Source organism: Antennarius striatus, chromosome 2 (assembly GCF_040054535.1).
Source record: "Antennarius striatus isolate MH-2024 chromosome 2, ASM4005453v1, whole genome shotgun sequence".
NCBI classification, from domain to species: Eukaryota; Metazoa; Chordata; class Actinopteri; order Lophiiformes; family Antennariidae; genus Antennarius; species Antennarius striatus.
Window position 1 is genome coordinate 20,479,911 of NC_090777.1, and position 20,656 is coordinate 20,500,566.

The 20,656-nt window shown below is 40.4% G+C and overlaps 2 protein-coding genes and 1 long non-coding RNA gene across 4 annotated transcripts; 2 read left to right on the top strand and 1 right to left on the bottom strand.

The window, feature by feature from the left end:
- Positions 1–81: 81 nt before the first annotated feature.
- On the top strand, positions 82–17,025 carry LOC137602921 (uncharacterized). 2 transcript variants are annotated; one of them, XR_011037220.1, is made up of 5 exons: positions 82–1,454; positions 15,278–15,385; positions 15,601–15,701; positions 15,810–15,884; positions 16,199–17,025. It is a non-coding gene; the product is annotated as an uncharacterized lncRNA (long non-coding RNA). The 2 variants fall into 2 exon arrangements; XR_011037219.1 differs by lacking the exon at positions 16,199–17,025 and having other exon boundaries at positions 15,810–15,946.
- Positions 1,783–12,740, top strand: b4galnt1a (beta-1,4-N-acetyl-galactosaminyl transferase 1a). The gene is made up of 11 exons (XM_068325994.1): positions 1,783–1,939; positions 3,800–4,014; positions 4,116–4,298; positions 6,271–6,377; positions 6,500–6,537; positions 6,621–6,801; positions 8,707–8,799; positions 8,895–9,082; positions 9,176–9,316; positions 10,948–11,185; positions 11,317–12,740. The coding sequence occupies exons 1-11, from the start codon at positions 1,823–1,825 to the stop codon at positions 11,526–11,528; spliced, it is 1,713 nt and encodes a 570-aa protein (XP_068182095.1). The 5' UTR covers positions 1,783–1,822; the 3' UTR covers positions 11,529–12,740.
- Positions 13,661–19,903, bottom strand: slc26a10 (solute carrier family 26 member 10). The gene is made up of 18 exons (XM_068325982.1): positions 19,481–19,903; positions 18,932–19,042; positions 18,698–18,855; positions 18,437–18,601; positions 18,217–18,369; positions 18,048–18,130; positions 17,808–17,955; positions 17,609–17,722; positions 16,245–16,322; positions 16,029–16,124; positions 15,795–15,901; positions 15,581–15,650; positions 15,239–15,421; positions 15,086–15,140; positions 14,867–14,955; positions 14,696–14,750; positions 14,465–14,571; positions 13,661–14,369 (listed from the first exon to the last, which is right to left on the bottom strand). Exons 1-18 carry the CDS (start codon positions 19,743–19,745, stop codon positions 14,331–14,333), a joined length of 2,076 nt encoding a protein of 691 aa, XP_068182083.1. The 5' UTR covers positions 19,746–19,903; the 3' UTR covers positions 13,661–14,330.
- Positions 19,904–20,656: the final 753 nt, after the last annotated feature.

The following is a 20,656-nucleotide window of genomic DNA, read 5'->3' on the forward strand; positions in this document are numbered from 1 at the left end:
AATTTATTTAAAAAACATAAATAAATAAATAAATTTTTAAAAAAAATAGTGCTGCAGATACACAGGTCCGCTAAAAGTGATATTTATCTTCTTCTTCCTTTCCTTTCTGCTTTTTCCCTTCGGGGGAAAGTGATATTTATGTGATATTTATAATATCACTATATTTTATACTTCATGCTCATTGAACTCAGTTTGGCACAGAGTAAAATGAAAACTTGATCCGCAAAGAATCCACAAAAGTGTAGTTGAACAATTTTAAAACAGAAATCCCCCCCCCCCCCAATAAAGCAACCAACCAGAACACTATTAGTTATAGTTCATGTCATTACAGTAGTAAAAGATGATTAAACCAAACAGCACGGCCTGAAGATAAACCGCATGAGCACACACACTCACAGCAGTCAGGTTCGGTCATTCATCTCTGCAAACCAGACGGCCTCTTAGCTGAAATATGGGTGGCAGGTTATCTTGTCTACAGGTGGGAGGCGGGATACACCCTGGAGGAGTGCCAGATCATTGTAGGGCCAAACTGACAAATAAAATTGACATTGATGGACTATTCACCCACGTTACGTGCGTCTGGGTGTGTGAGGAACCCGGAGACAACCCACGCAGACAACAAGCGACCTCCACCCACACAAACCGGCAGGTGGACTCGAACCCAGGCTATCTGGCTGGAAGACAGTAGCGCTCCCCACTGGGGTGGTGAACGTTTGCGGGTTTTTCGGAAACTGAAACCTTTTTGCACTGTAGACTAGTATTAGCAGCAGCATGGGTTCATTTAGAAAGAACAGAGGAACTTAAACCATTTATGTGTTTGCATGGATTATTTTAGTTGTAGTAGAAATCAGACTCCTAAGATGAACATGCCTTCAATTGAATGAAATGGTGTTTTAGTACAATATGACTTTTCTAATTATTTCAACTTTCCCCTCTAGATAAATTTAAAGCACATTGGCTTTGAAAGTAGTCATGGATTGCAGTCCAACTCATTTTAATGCATCCAAACTCCTCGGTGTTGGATGAAACGGCCAGGCGTCGCTCACATCTTGTTCAAGACGAGCAACGAGGAAGTGGGATCTGACGCTGTGTTCGTGTTTTGATACTGTAGCCTTGAAAAAGCAAATATTGACCATGCTGGTATTTAAATGTGTTTATAACGATCCATTCTGTTCAACTAGGAAACTTAGCTACTGCACAAAGTCACGCCTACGATGCCAAACACAAAGATTGAAATCCAAGCCCCTGGAGGGCTTGGCGGCCGGCGCGCAGAGACGCCTCTGAAGGAGTGGCTCCGAACGCACGCAGATCCAGACCAATACGTTTGTATGTGTGCATGCATGTAATGTACAGTATGTGACTGTGTGTCTGTGTCTGCGTGTTTGTATGTGCGTGTGCTGTAAGGACGGAGCTGACGGGAAAGTGGATATATTTATTCCATGACAGCAACAGCGGTAAGTAGACTCGTGTTTATTTTCTATTTTCCTTATTTTGCCTTATTTTCACTGTAAATTGAAAAAAAAAAAAAAACCGGAGTTTTAAGGGTGATTTCTGTGTCTGACCGGTTTAACCCCCTTGTTGTTCCAGACAACTACTGTACTACCCCAAAATAAAAGGAACTTAAAAAAGAGTGAACCATTTCTTAGCTTTATAAAGCCTCTGGGGGTCGAGGGGGAGTGGAACCTTTTTCAAAATCTACAATTTATTGAGGTAAAAAAGAAAAAGACAATAATATATACGTTTTGCAAGGCGTGAATACAGATTAATGTTTTATGCGGACTTGTTACCAAAGCCAGCAGCCATTTATTTGTTTGCTCCATTTATGCAAACAGGCCGATGGCTGCCTTGTTTTAATGCGGACTACAGGATCAGGTCAGTTTACATCTGTGGACCTGTCACGACACGACCGGCAGCGATAGTCAGCGGAAAAACCCCCCAGGTACCACAATCGATACAAAGACAACCAGGGAAAAATAACACTCATTTACCGCCTGATCCATCTGGAGGATGTTTCATAGCTGGACCAGCTTCCTCATATTAAGCTGTTTAACTAGTTAGTCACGACCATTATTGAAGTGATCCCCAACAGACAGAAGTTATTAAGTGTAAAGTTACCTCTCTAGATGGATGGATGGATGGATGGATAGGCTGATTTTGTGCATTGGGAATGATTATTGTGAATTGAAATGATGCAGTTTTAAAAGGCACCATTTAAGTATGAACACACCTTGGTAAATCTGTAGGTCTAATATTTATACTGATGTATGATAAACTGTTGCATGAGCAGGTTCAAGGACTTGTTTCTCTAACAACAAGTGCAAGTGATTTTTAAATCACCCAATCCTTCTCAGTTCTGCCAGAAGACACATAATTAAAAGCTGGTTTAAATGGTCAATGAGGTGGTTCTTTTCAACAGAAATCATACCTTTGGCGATTTTTCCCCCCAATCCACCCTAGATGCTGGGCTGAAAATAATTGGCTAAAGTTCTTGATGTGTTAGTTGAGACCGAGGATTTCAAATGAGCTCAGTTGGACTGGGTTAAGAAGAGAAAAAAAGAGTCAACTGGACTTGCTTAAGGGTTGTTTCACTTCTTATCCAAGAGGCCTCTTCAGTTCTGACTGACTGGTCGAGTCCAGATAACTATGTTCCTGTTGGAGCAGAAAACAAGCAAATGGCTGAGACCATCAAAAAAGTAAGTCTCTTATGAGACATGACCATTCACAAGGGAGTCTTTGTCCCGCCCACCTACGTGTGAACCATTATGGTTAGCCACACCCAGGTATGAATGAGTGTTGTGGATTCTGAGGATCAAGGTCAATACTGCGCAGTAGGCCGTTGATGTATGGTGTCATATTCCTCCTCTGGTTTCTCTGGTTTGACTAAGATGGCTTTTTTCAGTCCTCTGTCAAACCATCTGTCCTCCCTGGGTAAAATCTGGACATTATTGTCCTCAAAGGAGTGGCCAGGTTTGAGATGTATATGAAACCTGAGTTTGAAGAAAATTCTCCTGATTTTTTTCTGAATCATCAGCAATGTAGGGGATGGTGTTCGGTTTCCATCTGGCCTGCCTCTCCTGTTCATTATTGTTTTTGTTGTTGGTTTTTTTGGTTTTGACAAATGCCCAGTTCGGATAGCCACAGGCCTCAAGAGCATTCCAGATGTGTTTGTGCTCCTTGACCTTTACTAACTTGTGATAGAATGAGTGGTGGAAGTCAAAAATAATCTATTGGTCAGTGTGGGTGAGTTTTCTGTACACCTCTATGTTCAGATTCCCATCTATTTTAAGGTGTGCTGCACAGTGCAAGAAGAATAGAACGTTTTTAGCATCTTCAGGGGTGAGTTGGATTTTGCAATCCACCTTGTTGGTGTGGAGTCACCATACCTGAACCACAGGCTGAGTGCTGCCCTGTGAAAGTGACCAGAACCTTGCTTTCCATCTTTGGTTACTGTAGGAGACACAGGTGACCCAATGGCACAGCCATCTTTCTGTTTTTAGTAGTTCTCTCTGTACTGGTAGTAGGTGGTAGTCAGATAGAGGTCCGGCAGTGCGCAAATGTGTTTGGTGGTGAAATGTGTTCTGTTTGGTCTTGTAGAAGTTTTCTTTTTACTGTGCTAACTGCTCCTGTGGTCGGAAAGCAGGTTGAGGACTGATGGGATGTCTCATATGACTTTTCATCAGTCTTAACTTTAACCTGAATGTCTGAGAACCTACACAGACATGGATTGACTGGAGTTAATTTATTCCCATGCTTCATTCTATTAATGTGAACCATTTTGACTCTTTGACCTTCCTTCTAGATGCGTTCCACTGTTAAGAAGAGCCTGGGATTGATATTGGTGAGCGGACTGTTGCTGGCAGCTGTCTTTAATGGCAAAAATTATTTATTCAGCTCAACAGTTGACATACAGCTGACACAGGAAAGTCCAGTTAAGAAACTTCTTCAAGAAAAAATTCAAGAACTCTCACGTGAACATCATGACATTGCCTACCACATAAAGGAGGATGTGGCATGGTGTGTGACTTCTCAGAAAATGTGACAGTCTTTTGCCCACAGTCTTTTGCAAATTCAAATTTTTTTAATCACATTTGCTCCAATTTCTTTTCTTTGCGCAGTCGATTGGCTCAAAATACATGCGTCTGTCTAGCTGATAAGAAAACATTTCACCTGCCATATTCTGAGCTGCTGTTTCCACGCGTGTGGTCCCACAACCTCGGTGCTGCCTTCTTAGAGTCCCATCCTGACCCCGAGGACATAAAGCACCACAGAGCTCAGGAGTACAGCAGCTTTCGGAGACGGTAAGAAAGTCTTAGAAGTGGGTCATCTGAATTATAAGCTTTAGCATGTTTATTTATCACTTGGCAATTACATTATCACAAACAACACATCAGTTCAGTGGCATACCATTCTATTTATAGGCTTCACTCAATTTCTGGCTTCACTCTGGCCTGTGTTTGCTCTCCTTCGCTCTCCTTCACTCTCATGTCATCCTGCTTTAGCATGGTTAGCTTCTCTTTATATAAGAAATAGTTGTTTCACACTGGGTGGGTACTGGCAAAACTTCATAGTATGCATTGAATTGAAGCTGTGTGTGCATTTAAGTAGTTAATATGTAACAGAAAGACAGCAAATGCGGAAGACTTCATGTCTGGCTCTGACATGGTTGTTTTCTGATTCATGGTCTACTAAATAACCCTCCAGGTCAGGCTGTCGTACATACTTTATTCATTTGGAGTGGGGGAATTCTTTTTACACTTGATATCTTAAACACACACACACACGCACGCACGCACACACACACACACACACACACACACACACACACACACACACATACACATGTAGACATGCTAATAACAGAGTTGGTGGAGTGAAGGGCAACTCTAAATCAGTGCCATAGGAGCAGCTTGTGTGGTTTGGTGCCTTGCTCAAGGGCACTTCAGGTGGTGAACTTACACCCGTCTAGCTACTAGTTCACACTGCAGCCTTTTGTCTACGTTGGGCTTGAACCAGCCACAAACTGAGTCCTTGTGGACTAAACTCCTGCTCAGCCATTAGACCGAGTTACACAAACAAACTGTTTCCCAGAAATATAAAACAGTTATTTCACCCACTCCGTCCAAACGATGCCGTAACTTTTTGAAAACGCAACTTTTTTATTGCGTTTACGCCTTCCGTCCCCACGACAACACAGATATCCGGAACGAAAACGGAACTTTTTGAAAACGCTCTGTCTGCTTTGTTGTGTGGACGGTGTATCCGCAACATTTTTTATCCGGGGGGCGTGTCCCTGCGACGAAAACCGCTGTAACGTCAAGCATGTGACCCGTGTCTACATGTACAAACGGAGCTAAAACCAGTTTTTTTCTGATGTATAACAGCTCCACGTCGAAGATGCGTTGATAAACATGCTTTGCACTTTAATATTTATTTGTCTGTTTCTTATGTGTCAAAGTTTTTATATATATTTATTTATTCATTCATTCATTCACGTTCCTCGTCAAAGACGCCGATGCCAGTTCTGGGTCCGGCCGGGATGTGCTACCTGCTGCTGGGAGAACTCTCTGATTGAGGTCGTCCAGCAGGAGGAACAACGTGATTTTCCACACATCCCGGTCCTCTCTCCAGTCGTTCTCGGAGTTGTTCTACTTATAAACGTGTTGATCAACGCACTGATGCGGATACGTGTGGACGGAGATCTTTTTGAAACCACTGTCGTGTAGACACGAATTGTTTTCGATGTGAGGTGAAAAAAAATTGCATTTTCAAAAAGTTCCGGTATCGTGTGGACGGGGCCAAAAAAGAGGAAGACAAGAGACAGGAAGCAGCACAGGATGCAGCCATTACTGTACAAGCATGTTAAGAACAATATTCCCTTTTGGGAACTTGAACAGCTTCTTTTTCTCTTTTTTCATTGCCTGTAAATGTCCATAGACTCCTTGCAGCCAACAAGTATTCCTCCATCTCCGCTGCTTGTGCTACAGTATGTAGCCGCGCTGCTACTTGTACAAGAACATCACATATCTAAGCCACATGCAAACGTGAAATCTGCAGGATTCCTGTGTTAAATATTTCAGCAGTCCAAACACTGAATACTGTCTGCCTTACATGTCCAAGCACATCTCATATAGCTCCTTGTCTCCTGTGTGTGCATTATATGATTAGACTACTGACGTTAGCGATTCTCAACATAAACATGCAGAGAATAAATAATCAGGTTACTTTATTTTCTAATTATATATATATATATAATATATTCTGTCCCTGAAGGTCATACAGTCCTGCAGATTTGCTGATTATAAATGAAGCCAACAGTCCTCTGCAGTATCCTACCCAGGGTGTGGAGGTGCGACCTCTCAAAACAATCATCATTCCTGGTAACCACAGATGCACGTGCACATCAGAGCTGACTTTTTCTTACTCATTTGCTATTTAAATCTGTTCAGTCAAAGTGCTACCACTGCCACATACTGCCATCAACCCAGCTGTCTTTCCATAGGTTTGGGTCTGAAAGAAGAAGCCAGATTGAACCATATGGTAATTTATTCATTACTAATTTTTCAGTACATACTTTTTAAAATTTATGCTGCGTTTAAAAGTTGTTACTTTTTGGAAAACAGGTGTACGTGAAGGCAACCCTGGGGACCTTTGATATTGCTGCTACAGTGGACTCGGTCTCTGTTAAAGGAGTGGGAGAGAACTATATGACGTTGTCCAGCCCTCTTCTGTCTGCTCTGAACAGGCAGCTGCAGTTTGTCACCTATACAAACACTGTTTTCCATCCAAAGACAGCAGATACAGGTAGTTAGCATGTGGCTACAGTACTCATCTTGTTTATATCCTGATTTAGAGTGTCTGTTGCCGTTGCATCACAGCAGTGTTCTTGTTTGCGTGCGTCCTTGCGTCTTTGATGCACATTTTTTGACAGAGACGCACAATCATCAGACAGCATGCATCCCCGGGATGCTTTGAATGCGCTTCCATTCGACAAAAATATTCAATGGACACGATTGTTTCCATGGGTGAAGCACAGCTAAATGTCAGCACCCAATACAAAATGCAGCTTACAAGAAATGTGTGTGGAGAAGGTTCTTTCAGCTTGGTGCAGTGTCCGCAGGAGAATATATGAATTAAAAGCAAAGAAAACTTCAGTGAAAAGAAAAAGGGAAAAAGACTGTATCATATCTTTCTTTATTTCTTAAACTGTTTTTTTAAGAATGACTAACATTTTGATAAAAATAAAATGCAGTGTTACTTTTTTCTTTTTACTTAAACAGTTATGACATTGTTATTAATAAAATAGTTAAAATTAAGTTTGTTTAAGTTTAATATTGTACTATTGGCAAAAGTCAATCTCTATGTATGCTTCTACCGTATATTTTGTTATCATTTTTGAGGTGCATAAACATTGGGATGCACAAATATTTGTTGAAGCGCAACCCAGGGATGCACTACTTTGCTGAGGTAAAATGAACTCTGTCACAGTGCAGCTGAAAGAAAATGGCATTTTGGAAGTCTGATCTTTTTGCCCTGACTCCTTACCTTCATTTTTACTTGTCACCATTACATACTGTTCCCAACATTTACAAATTGCCTGCCAATCACTAGTCAGTGTATTATCAAATTTTTTAAAAAGCACAGATGGCAGCATTAATTGTCTTGCATTGTCAGGATAATGGTTTGTCGGTTTGTCAGGGGGCAAAAGAATTCTTATCTGACTGTTCAAACTGCTGTCGCAACAGATACATATGCGATTCTGAACTGAAAATTCAGAGTTTGTGTGCTATGTAATATTCACACTATCCTTACAAAACATAACACGTCTGGGTCACATATGAACAAAACAAATGTGATTTGATTCACTTTTGCCTGCAGTGTGAATCGTTATTTGTGATTTGGGCCTTTTTTTCGTTACTGTCTCTAGTGAATAGTATTGCAGGAAATTCCCGAGTGTGAGTAAGAGGAAAAATGTTTTGTTAATGGTTAATCAGTGTGAATGATGACATTGTGACAACTGACTATTCTTTAGCGATAATGAACTATGTAAACTTAAACTTTCTTTCTGTGAAATGTCCTCGTAATACGTTGCATTCAAATGAAATCTGAAATAACATCTGAACAGGAAGTGAAATCAACAGGAACACCCACGCAAATCTCAAAGCAATAAAGTGGTAGACTTCCTCTCACATTTTCCATATTTCCTTACCATTACACAGACTGTCATTTTTTTTTCATATTAGTTAAAACCAAAACTAGGTTGACAAACAAAAAACTGATGACCTGTGTATGGTAACATGAAAATTGTGTTTTTGACATAGAATGAGTATTGATCATACCAGCTGTATGAAAGAGAAAAATAAGACAAGGCAAAGGAAAGAACACTGCTGTTGAAAAAATAGTTCATCATCATTAGTGTGACTGTTCACGACAGCGTCTCTCTTCTGAGACGATGTCTCACCACAGGATGGCTGGCACTCCTTTAGATAACACATATTAACCCCCGGTGGAGTTGTCCCTTTTCCTCAAGCAGTTTTGTAATTCAGGATGTTTAGCTACTCAACAATTCTGCCTGAACCAATCCATCATCAGGCGGGTGGAATTGTATGATTCTTGGTATTTTGAACACATGTCTCCAGCACAGAGCATATATCTGTAACATTTGCATGAATCCAAAAGTCGGAGTTAATCACATTTTTTCTCCTGCAGTTCAGTTTTCAACTGAGGGTCACAAGGCATTTTTTACGATTAAAATTGGACATCAAATCGTTCCAAAACTTTACTACACCAGACAGCAAACAGGTTTGTGAACAATTCTGTCATCATCATTGACATCATCATTTTGTCACAGAAGGTGAGTTAATGGGATATTTTATGTGTTTTTTGTATCTGCATAGAGTACAATATTAGTGCTCTTGTCACCATCGCCACCAAGACCTTTCTACGCTACGACAAACTCAAAGATCTCATCAGCAGCGTTCGTCAGTATTATCCCAGCGTCACCATTGTGATAGCAGACGATAACGAACACCCACAGAAAGTGACCGGTCCTTATATTGAACACTACACAATGCCATTTGGAAAGGTAAACACGTTCATGTCTTTTTAAAGGTTAATATACTAAATGTCATGAAATATACAGCGGGTGTTGAATGTTGATTCTCATTCATCTGTGCAGGGTTGGTTTGCAGGAAGAAACCTGGCACTGTCTCAAGTGACCACTAAGTACGTCCTCTGGGCTGATGATGACTTCATCTTCACCGCAAACACAAAGCTGGAAAAGATGGTGGACATCCTGGAGAAGACGACTCTGGATCTGGTGATAGATATTTTCTATAATGATGCTTACTGTATATTATTGCATTTTCACGCATTTTTCTAATTTGAAGTTCACAGTAAAAATATTTTGCTCCTATTTCTCTGCTCCACCCAACCCCGCAGCCATTAGACAATGTAGCATGGCTGTACTCTTAAGGCAGGTTGAAAGGGATTTATGGGCAGTCATAGTGACCAAGGTGTGTCCCACCTGTTCCAGCCTCTCACTGTCATTGCTTGGTTTCAAAAAGGCAGAAGGCATATTCATCAATCCCTGTATAATGTTGGTTTACAATCCCGAAGGTTTTTTTTCCATGCATGTGTAACAAGCTTTTTAGTGAGGGTGACTGAGTTGACATAAGACAACATACACGAAGAAGCATGTCAAACAGTTCAGTAATGTGCACACCAGCATCGTGGAGAACATTGGAAATGACTCATCTAATTCTCTGCAGACTGTCCAAGCACAGAGATGTAACCTGAAAAGATAAAAGGTCATTGGGACTATAAAAGTTGCAGTTGAAAGAGACACTCTGTATTCCAAGAATCTTTATTTCTAATATTTCAAGCTTTACTGCAGCGTGATTCCCTAATATGTTTACCTATACCACTTGTTCTTTATAGTGTTTGTTAGAATAATGTATTATTTATGTGTTTCACAGAGTGCTAAACCTCATGCCATCCTCACTGCAGACCTTCGAGATTTACACATTGCCTCTCATGTCTATGTTGAATTAACCTGTACAATGTTCCCAAGTGGGAGAGGTTTTTGTTTTCCTGTCCTATATTGGTCCTTGTTAAATAAACTATATGTTAGAATGAGTAGAAATAAATAAATGAAATGTGTACTTTTAAAACAACAGTTTAAATGTGTCTGTTCCATAAAACGGTACAGCTCTTACATTTATTGCATTGGTGCAATTATTACACCACGGAGAAAGCTTTATGAAGGGTTTTTATAAAGTACCTCTGGACAAAGTTTGCAAAGACCATCCCCAAAAATATGATTGGGAAGCAGAAGGATGAGGGGCCGCCGTCTAAAAACATCCGGGCATTGAGGCTCGACCTGCGCCCAGAATAATCAGAGATCATAAGAGAAAACTGTATTTATCCTGTCCTGTTCCCGTCCTGTTCTGACGCTCAATGTCTTCCCCTAGTGGTGAGCCTCATCTCTCTAGAACGTTTTTTTTTAATTCTCTGAGGCTGTTCTACCTGTGGTTTTCCATCCTCAGATAATTATGATGATGGCAAAGCAATAGAAAGTTTGATCTCGTGTGTTGTTTAAACAATGAAACAATGGAAAGCAGTTCATTAATCTTCTGATCTGCGGGGCATGTGGGTTGCTGAAGCCTGTCCCAGCTGACTTGCGTGTGGGAGGTGGTGGACACTCCCAGCACGACGCCATTGAACTACACAAAAGACAAACAGCCACTCTTAAACAGCTGCGGGAAATTTTTGAGCAATAAGATCAGCTAAGTTGCATGTTTTTGTTTACTTCAGTTTATCTGGAGTTGTGAAAATATAATCCTCAGCTTTGAATATTTTCCCTTCAGGAAAAAATTTTTTTTTATGGGTTAGAATACTTTTGTTTTACAAGCCTTGTATTATTTGTCTTAACCTTTCTTCTGTCTTCAGGTTGGTGGTGCAGTGAGAGAGGTGACCGGTTACACAGCAACATATCTTCACACCATTTCAGTGGAAGAAGGAGGAGAGGAGGGCGACTGTTTGCATATCAGAAATGGCTTCCACCATGTTATTGACGGATTTCCTAAATGTGTGGTGACTGATGCCGTCATCAACTTCTTCATGGGAAGAACGGACAAGTTGAGAGAGGTGGGATTTAACCCCCGTCTGGCTCGGAAGGCTCATCTCGGTGAGTCGATTTAATAACTGCTTTCAAATATATTAGCATAGCTAATGATGTTATGCATTGCATGGGGAAGACACAAACCAAGGTGAAATCTAAAGCACAGAAGGTTCATTATTTAACTTCTTACATTGCAGAGTTCTTCATTGATGCTCTGGGCTCCCTCCACATTGGCTCCTGTAGTGATGTCATTGTAAATCACGCATCAAAGATCATACTACCTTGGAGTAAAACAGACTCACAAATGGCCTATGAAAAATTCCGCTATTCCTCTACCAGCAGTGATGCTGACCTTCATGATGAAGTCTTCTATTACAGGAACAGGTTCAAATGCATGACCAGTCACTGAATCCTGCTTTGTGTGTGTCTTCCTCCCTAATTTCTGGAGAATATTTTTTTTCATTGAATGTGTGGAAAGATTTTGTTCTGTGAACAGATTACAGTTTTTTGATACAGAAAAATCCTTTTTATTTATAGACTGATAGCACCGGTTCTCTGGATATGAATATTTTTTTTCTTTCGTAAACAACACAACGAACTGAAGATGTTTTTTCTTTATGCACTGAGTTTTTACGTTTGAATAATTTTGAGACCGTGATAATTAAAAATAATGCTTTGTGTTTTATGTGGAAAAAAATTAAATTTTCATCGACCTGCTGAAATGTAATGTGTGATTTGTGGAACTGTCATGTGTTTTTTTTGTAACTCTTAGAAGCTATGGGTTTTAAATAAATTTGCTTTTGTGTATATGCTTATCTCATAAGAATAAAAATATTTTTCAAATGTTGTATTTAGCGATGCCGCCTCACAACACGGCGGAGCCAGGTTCGAGTCCCGCTCTGTGCGGAGTTCGCGTGCTCTTCCAGCGTCTGCGTGGGTTCTCTCCGGGTTCTCCGGCTTCCTCCCACCTCCAAAAGCGTGCGCTTCAGGTTGATTGGCCGTTCCAAATTGCCCGTAGGAATGAGTGTGCATGTGCATGGTTGTATGTCTTTGTGTGTGGCTCCGCGGTGTACTGGCGTCGTACCTGGAGTGTCCCCCGCCTCACGTCCTATGCAGCCGAGATAGGCTCCGGCTCCCCGTGACCCGCTGCGGCGGATATAGCGGTGGTAATCTGAAATGACTGACTAAAGTCACTTGACCTGCTGAGAGCCTGTCATTACGTTGTTTGGCCACAAGATGGAAACAAAAGACTGGAGAATAATGAACACAACCTTTCCCACGTCGAACTGAACGTTCTTGGTATTATTACTACTAGAAATGTTTCAGTGACAGTGATCACCTTTGTCTGGATAAATGTCTGTTTTACTCACCTGAAGCTTTTTTTCTGTTTATGTACTGTTTATGTATTGCATTAATTAGAAATAGAAATTACTTGATACTTCATCCTTTTTTAAAAAGAAATAATTTTCCTGTTGTCACTCCTTTATTTTGTAGTGTTTATAAGCAGGTTTCTGTCACATTTAAATTTTTTATGTGACTACAGTATATATGATTACACTGGCGTAACGATGAGCCCATGATCAACACATACTTAAGGCACTCTAATTCTAACTAAATCGAACTCTGCCTTTAAATAAATGACCTTCCTGGCAGCTTTGCTGCTTTTTTGTGTGTGTGTGTGTGTGTGTGTGTGTGTGTGTGTGTGTGTGTGTGTGTGTGTGTGTGTGTGTGTGTGTGTGTGTGTGTGTGTGTGTGTGTGTGTGTGTGTGTGTGTGTGTGTGTGTGTGTGTGTGTGTGTGTGTGTGTGTGTGTGTCCATGTTAGTAGGTCTGCCGGTAAAATCTGGCATAATGAACATTTGGCCAGAGCCTTGTGTACCACGTTTTAATTGAAGTGGACTACTTTTTGCCAATTAGTGAAACACTTCCTTAGCTTTAAAGGAAAAGCCCAAAGGGAACCGTGTCTAGAGGCCTCCTTGAAATATGCTCTAAAAAAATAATAACGTGGCTATCCAACATCAAGAAAGGAAATAATTAGGGTTTTTTGTCCTGGCTTTGAACTCACACTACATTTACTTTTATCAGGTCAAGGTAACAGGGTTATGATGAGAGGCGATGCGAGGAAACTCGTACTTAGTACTTATTGAACAGCAGAGGGCAGTAAAGTATGAACTTCAATTCATTGTAACTAATTCTTACAAAATAAAATCAGCAAACTTTTTGTATAGAAGGTTTTGCAACTGTAAGTTCATCACCGGTGTCGCACCTTATGGTGCATTTTGAGTCAAGTATATTTCTGCAAGAAAGAGCAGGGGTCTTACTGTGTTTTGATTCATTTGAACCTTGTTAGCCATTCTTCATCAGGTCTCTGTCACACAGGTCTACAGTATCTAGTCAAACACAAAGACTGCTCTTCTTCTCTCTCCAAAGTCAGATGAAATGCTTCACATTCCGAACTGTGTTCCTCCCAAAAGTGTTTTTTTATTTTTTTTTATTTTACAGTATCCAGATAGTTTGTGAAAAAATATTTTGGTTTGTTGAGATCTTTTTTTAGAAGAGATTTATTGTTAGAACATCCGACGGATGGCACAGTTTTAATGTCAAAAAATCACTACATAAAATATTTTGTACAGTCTCTCTGTAGTTAGAAGACAACATGCTGGTATTTCCTGTACAGGAAATATTTTCAGAATATAAGCACATATTTTCAGAATATAAATAAAACTATTCCCAAATGAGTCAGTACACTTTATATTTCTCTTTATTGCCAATAAGAAACAGAGGCTAAATAAATATGATCATAATATAGAGAAATAAAGAAGACAGCTGATAAACAAAATCATTAACATGTTTCTTACACCGTTGAAAAAAAAAATCCTGCTTTTCAGATTTGTTCGCAGAAAATATCTGATGAGACAGTTCGGGTTTTTCTATCTGCTTGTTTTTACCACTGATAGAATAAGTCTATTTAAAGAATGAGGGCAATATAAACTGGTAGCACCATAAAGTAATAATTCCTATAATTTATGACACAGTTCTACCGCAGGTGACTTCTTCTTTCAGACGTTCTTGTGCAGAAAAGACTGGATCCAAATGCCACAGCGACGGAGCAGCTGAGACGCACGGGAGGCTTCTGCTCATGAAACTGAATGCCTTTCGTTCTTCCAAAAAGACTTTGATGACAGGAGCATGACTCATCATCGCTCTTCTTCCTTACACCCAAACAGTTGTAGTGTTCTCTGGAGGTTTCTCCTAAGGAAGAGGACAACAGTAACTTATATTCTTTAGGATTAAAGTGTTCAAAAATCATTTTGTACATTTCTGAACCTTGATGCTTCTTGGCTCACCTTCTGTTGTTGAATATACATTACAGCATCATGGACAGTGACGAAGATGTGTTGAGGGTTCATGTAGTTCATCAGACCACTTGATGTGAGGATCTTTAGCACACTCTCTGAGGGGAATGACATCATTTATCATGATTTCAAGAATTAAAGTACAGTATGTACATTATATTACCAGATAATAAAGCAGAAATCCCACTTTGGAAATGAATAATTGTGATATTTATGCCTTACCATTACAATTTGACAAATATACATGAACTCCAACTTTTAAACATTCAGTACACATCTAAAAAGAAAAAAAAACCAGAAGAAACAAAATCATATTGGCACCACAAATAAAGAAAGCGATGAAACTGGTTATGCTGGAGATGGAAGCATGATATCTGCTGGGAGCAGACGAACCTGTGTGAAGAGTCTGGCTCCAGCAACATCAACAAATATCACACTGCTGCAATCGATTAACACTGCCTGAACATCATTCTCAGATGCGTCTGGACAGAAATACAAATACAAATCAAGGACATGAAAAAAAAAAGTAATTTGACAACTGAACGTATTTTTTGAAAGGAAATGCATGCTTATCATCCATGTAGAAATACCTGAATTTTTTTCCATACTTACCAGATTTAAAGAACTCATTTTCTGCCGAAAATAACGTGTTTGAAATGCCTCTTTCCTATAAAAAAAATGATACAAGGTAAAAAACACAATGGGTGCAATACATATTTTACAGTGTGAACTGTAAACAATCTTCGAAAAATGCAGCAGTCCTACCACCGTGTTGACAGCGGCCTCTCTCTCCCGTTTCTCCAGGGCTTTCCTGAGTTTTTCTCGGCAGCGGATCTTCTCTGGCGTCAAACCTAGGAGCTTGCTCATCTCCTCCCTGAAGAAATTACGGTTGCCATAATAAATAGGTCCATTGTAAGTAAGGATCTTCACTCCAGGCACCTCATAGCACTGAAAGGAAAGCAAGATTGTCTGAACTTCATTCTAGGACAGACCAATCTCTCTCGTAATGATTGATCTTATGTGAAAGAAGATATTAGCTACCCATTTCTCCAATGTTGGTTACATTCATATTACTATACATTTAGAGCAGGAAGATTTTCTGCTCACCTTGCTGTGGTTCTCTACAGATCTGTAAATCTCTGTGTTACTCGCCCGACCAAGCACTGAACAACCAGCCCTGTGGAACCAGAGGACACTGTTGTAAAATATGATCTACAACACCTAAAGGGTGTGAGATGATTCTCCATTTTTCAAAGAAATAACATGGGCATGATATTCTTACAGTTGAGAATTTGGCAAGAGAATTTAATCATAAATGTACCTTTGTGTGCGGCAGATGACGGTCATCATAGAAAAAACTACCCCGATGGCTAAACCAAGGTCAACGTTGAGAACCACTACAGACAGCCAGGTCACCACCCAAACCATCTGGACAGCCACAATATCACAATGAATGAATGAATCTCATCAATTAATAGAGGCACCTCAATTGTCGTAAAATGCATGTACCATTTGTATTTCAATTACACTTCAACAAATTTGCAAAGGTTCTTACAAAGTCAATCCTGCTCATTCTCCACAACTCCGGTAAATCCTGAAACTGCATGAACATCTGCCTGAGGCTGGTAACGTTGATGCACGCTAGTACTGCCTGAGGAGAGAGATGAAGGATGACATGAGTGCAAGTTTTTTATTTTCATTTTTGTTTTTGTTTTTTTACCATAGTTCTTCCCCTTAGTATCTCTACATGAGATACCTGCAGTGAACCCACCTTGGGTAGGAAGTAGAAGAGTGGTCCAATCAGCAGCAAGACAATAAGAACTACCAGACTTGTGAAGAAGCCAGAGAGCTGCAGGAACATGAATGACAACCATGTTACTTAAAACTCAAATTATTATTTCCGCATTTTGTCAAAATGAAAAATAAGATGTCAGTGATGTGATTAGTACTGGTATTTCTTTGGTGAATATATTTGAACGTACTCAGTAGTTTCCCCTGCTATGTTTAAAGGTCTGAACTTCAAGTAATAACCAGAATTTTTTTAAAAAGATTCAAAAAGCAAATTAATATTACTGTATACTCAGATGAAGATGAAGACATCTTTGATGTGTATCCATGAGGTGATTAGCTTAGCATGCTAATCAACTATCCAGTCTTGTAATAGCATCTTGTACATTGAGGGTTGTTAGTTCAGTAGCACCTTATAGAGTCAGGTGGGAGACATTTTCAAGACTTTTTCATCGTTTAGTCTAATGCAAGGCAAATTAAACATACTTAAAATAATTTATCGACAATAATTTTCAAACTCTGTCTACTGCATCACACATTCACCCTCCCAACTTTCCCAACCATTAAGATTTTTGAAAAAGCTTCTTCTCACAAGGCCAAATGGGAATTTGACCATATCCCCGCCCTCTTCATGACGGTGATGACAGATGTGCACCTTCTGAATTCAGGATCCTACCAAGCTAAGATGAGTTTCGATGGTCTTGTTCACTCATTATAAAACTAAGCTAAATGATATAATTTTGTGTCGCTTTGTTTACAATATATCCTCCATCCACAGTGAAATGTGTGAGTCTGTTTCTGCAAGACTTTATCGCCCGCTATCGCCCATGCTTTCTGTTATGTCTCCTGCCTATGTCAAGCTACTATGTTCTCCCTGGAGTCCTTGTTGGAGCTGCCGTTAATTCTCTTTATGTCTTCATGTCGCCAGTCCACGAAGCTTTTCCTGTAGCAGCATTTGTTCGGAGGCTACACCTGATGTAAGCTGTTCCCCACTGTCTGTCGATTCAACCGCCATGACCCAATGTCGGTGTCTAGGCACATGTCCTTCAGCCGTATGGCTACTAGCCTCACCGGCAACTGAACTAATGGTAGATACAGGGAGGTCAGAACTACAGAGGTCAGCCCTTAGTAGTTCTTCTGATGACATGTTAACCCTTCATTTTTAGGAGTTAGTTTTGAATTCTGAACACATTTTATTTGTTTTTAGCTTAACAATGCTGAAGCATTTTCTACTGAATAAGGTGGAAACTTGTTTCAAGCTGTGCCTTCATTTTCTATAAAGAAAGCCTCCCCATGTTTTATGAACATGACATAAGAGCAGAAGTTACTGGACAGCAGTCACTCTACCTGTGTGTGTCCTCCTGCACTCTCCAGTATGTTGGTGGTGGCTAGGGTGGCTGAACTGGGGAAGCAGGTGAAAAAAGAGGAAACCGTGTTGGCGACACCGTGAGCCAACAGCTCCTGGGATAAAGCATAAAACACACAGTCAACAGATCAGTAGGAGTTTAACATTTCACCAAGCAGCTGTGACAATCTCCAGTGGTACCTGGTTGGGGTGTATAGAATATCCATGTTTGTCAGCGTAGATCATCGCCAGTGACACAGAAACAGCATAACCAACAAATGTTATGGCTACTGTGTCTCCAGCGATGGCAGGGAAGGTGTTTAAAGCAGGCATCTGAGGCTTTGGGAATCTGGGAGTGAGAGAATTAAAAGTCAAACACCTGAAAGCTACTACACTTTGAGTTTTGTTTAGCTTTTCTTTTTTTAGTCCAAAAAGAATTACCCTGCAGGTATGTGGCCTACTATTTCAATGTTGTAAACAGAATCCAGAGAGGAGGCATAAGCCACACCTGTAGCAATAATAACCTGGAGAGTGAAATATAAAATCATAACTTTGGATTATTTTACATTGTAAATTATCAAATTTGATATTCATAATGTAGTTGACTAACTGTGAGGATCTCCACAGGGATGGGAGTGCGCAGGCGCTGTCGGTAGTGCATGTTGATCTCTTTAACTGGCACCAGGACGGCCAAACACATCAGGGAGATGATCAGCTCCGCCATGTTGGTGTGAGGCAGGTTCTGCATCACTGACGCCAAAGTCTGTCCACACAAACCAGTTAGCTATGTGCAAAATAATATGTCATCAGTATGTCACCGTGAAAGCCACCTTGAATAACGAGAAGGTCCCAGTTTGGCGAGGGAGTCGTAGTCCCAGCATGCTTTGCAGTTGCGAAATGGTAACATGGAGGGCAGCAGCACTGGTGAAAGCCTTAACAATCGGCTCTGACAGATAAGTGGAGAGGAAGCCCAGCTGAAGACCAAACATGCAGAGCTGCAGGCACAAAAGAGAGCATTAAAAAATAGTTTGCCAGTTTTCACAATAGCATTTAATTTGATGTTTGAAGTGGACTTCGTCCACCTTTTTTACCATCATGATTCCTGAGAGGAGAGCGACAGCAGAGGCGACTCCAATCCTCTTGGCTTCAAACTCAGTTATCTCAGGTGAGCTTGAGTTCAGCTCCAGAGGAGTGGGAACCAGTTGCTCCACCACAGAACCAGTCATCAAGCTGATCACAGCAAAGGTACCTGAAAACAGTCCGTCATCTCAACACTACACTTTGCTATAATGCAAAAATGGACAGTATGCAGAGAAAAGTACTACCTGTGGATACATGGCGACCTGTGCCAAAAATCATATAGAGGACCACCGGGAGGAAGGAGGTGTAGAGACCAAATATTGGTGCCACAGATGTTAATAAGGCAAACGCCATGCCTGTTTAGAAAATGGCATAAAAAAGATTTTCACCAGTCAAAACACATTCTCAGCCTAATATTTGTTCTAAAAGCAAGAACTCATTTCATTCTTAGCATTCTTAGCACTTAAATGTTTTTAAGTGTGTAAGTCTGAAGGATGCAGTCATCTGAAATAATTATATAATAAAATGTTTTTTTAATGAAATTACACACTTATTTAAACTTTGAGATACTTCATAATTATTATTTCACACAATTATCAGCCTAATCATACAATCAGTGAGCTTTCTCTTATTCAAATAATTATTAATGAATCCAGCTCCATCTATTCTGAGATAATTCAATAATTATAATTAAACATAATCAAATAATGTGAGAGAAAACAAGCTTTCTCTTTCTATTTGCAATTGTAATATAACTAAAACTCTACTTAGATTTGGATGTCATGTTTCCTTACCTTGGGGAATGTGAAGAATACCGACTGTCAATCCTGCTATAGTATCTCCTAGAATCCATTTCTTCAGTCTGTATCTCGGCAGCCAGTTGAAAATTGGAACTCTCTCCCTCAACAGGTGAAGGCAGACTTGTCTCGAACACCTGCACCTCCCAGCAAGCTTTTCCCGGAGCCGTAAGCCTCCACTTGTGTCATGATCTGAGCCGTATGCTTGTTTGAAGCGGTCCTCCGTGTAAATGTTCCTGTACACGGCCACAGAAGCGCTCATGGTTTCCCCTTGATGAGCAATGATTGCTCACTTTTCAAGACCTGTGGTAGAGTTAGGGAAAGTGGTGTCTCTTGCATTTCATATATAGCAGACTATCCTGACTTCAAGAGCCATTGCATTTTCCTGTCAGACTCTTCTTAGCCAATGACATGGCTCAAGGCCCAACCTTTTTTGTTACAGTGTTTAACTTTTTTCACATCTTTGGTTCTGCCTCAGTCAACATAAAGGTGTGCTGGTCCGGTTTTATTTTTCTTCTGCTCTGGGTCCTACTGCTACAAGGATTTGTTTTCTCAACACAAATTATAACATCAGGCTCATGACCTGGCTTTCCTCCACTGCCTCCCTCCCTCCAGACACACCAACGCCACACCATCCTGCGCCACTCAGTCCTGTCTTCACTCATGTCCTGCCTCCAGAGGGTAACGCTGGGAGGAACAAGCTCAGAGGTGGCCCAATTAGGTCATACAATGTGTACCACTGTGAAACGCCTAAAGAGATCAAAGTGGTATTGTTGGTGGAGACGAGGTGTAACCCCAAACCGTGTCTCTTAGCGAGGAGTTCATTTCCGAGGAGGATGGATGTCTGTAATGGATGGTTGTCTGAACAGTGTAGCCATAAGGAAAAGTCTGGTACACATGACACGGCTGTGAAACTCAATCACACATGGTAGCCTGGTTCATGGATCAAACCATGTCTCCACTCTGATCATAGATTATATGTGAGATGTTAGACGAGTGAATACAAGGGAGCTTTAGACAAAAATAAGATAAAACAAGATAAAAAGATATTTCTGTCTGCCTGCCATAACAATACTTCCATAATGCAGCTTGTAAAATGAACTTGAATATGAAAAACACATTAAAAAAAACACAATGTCAAGACAGGTTTAGTCGAACATAAAGCAAGGAAAT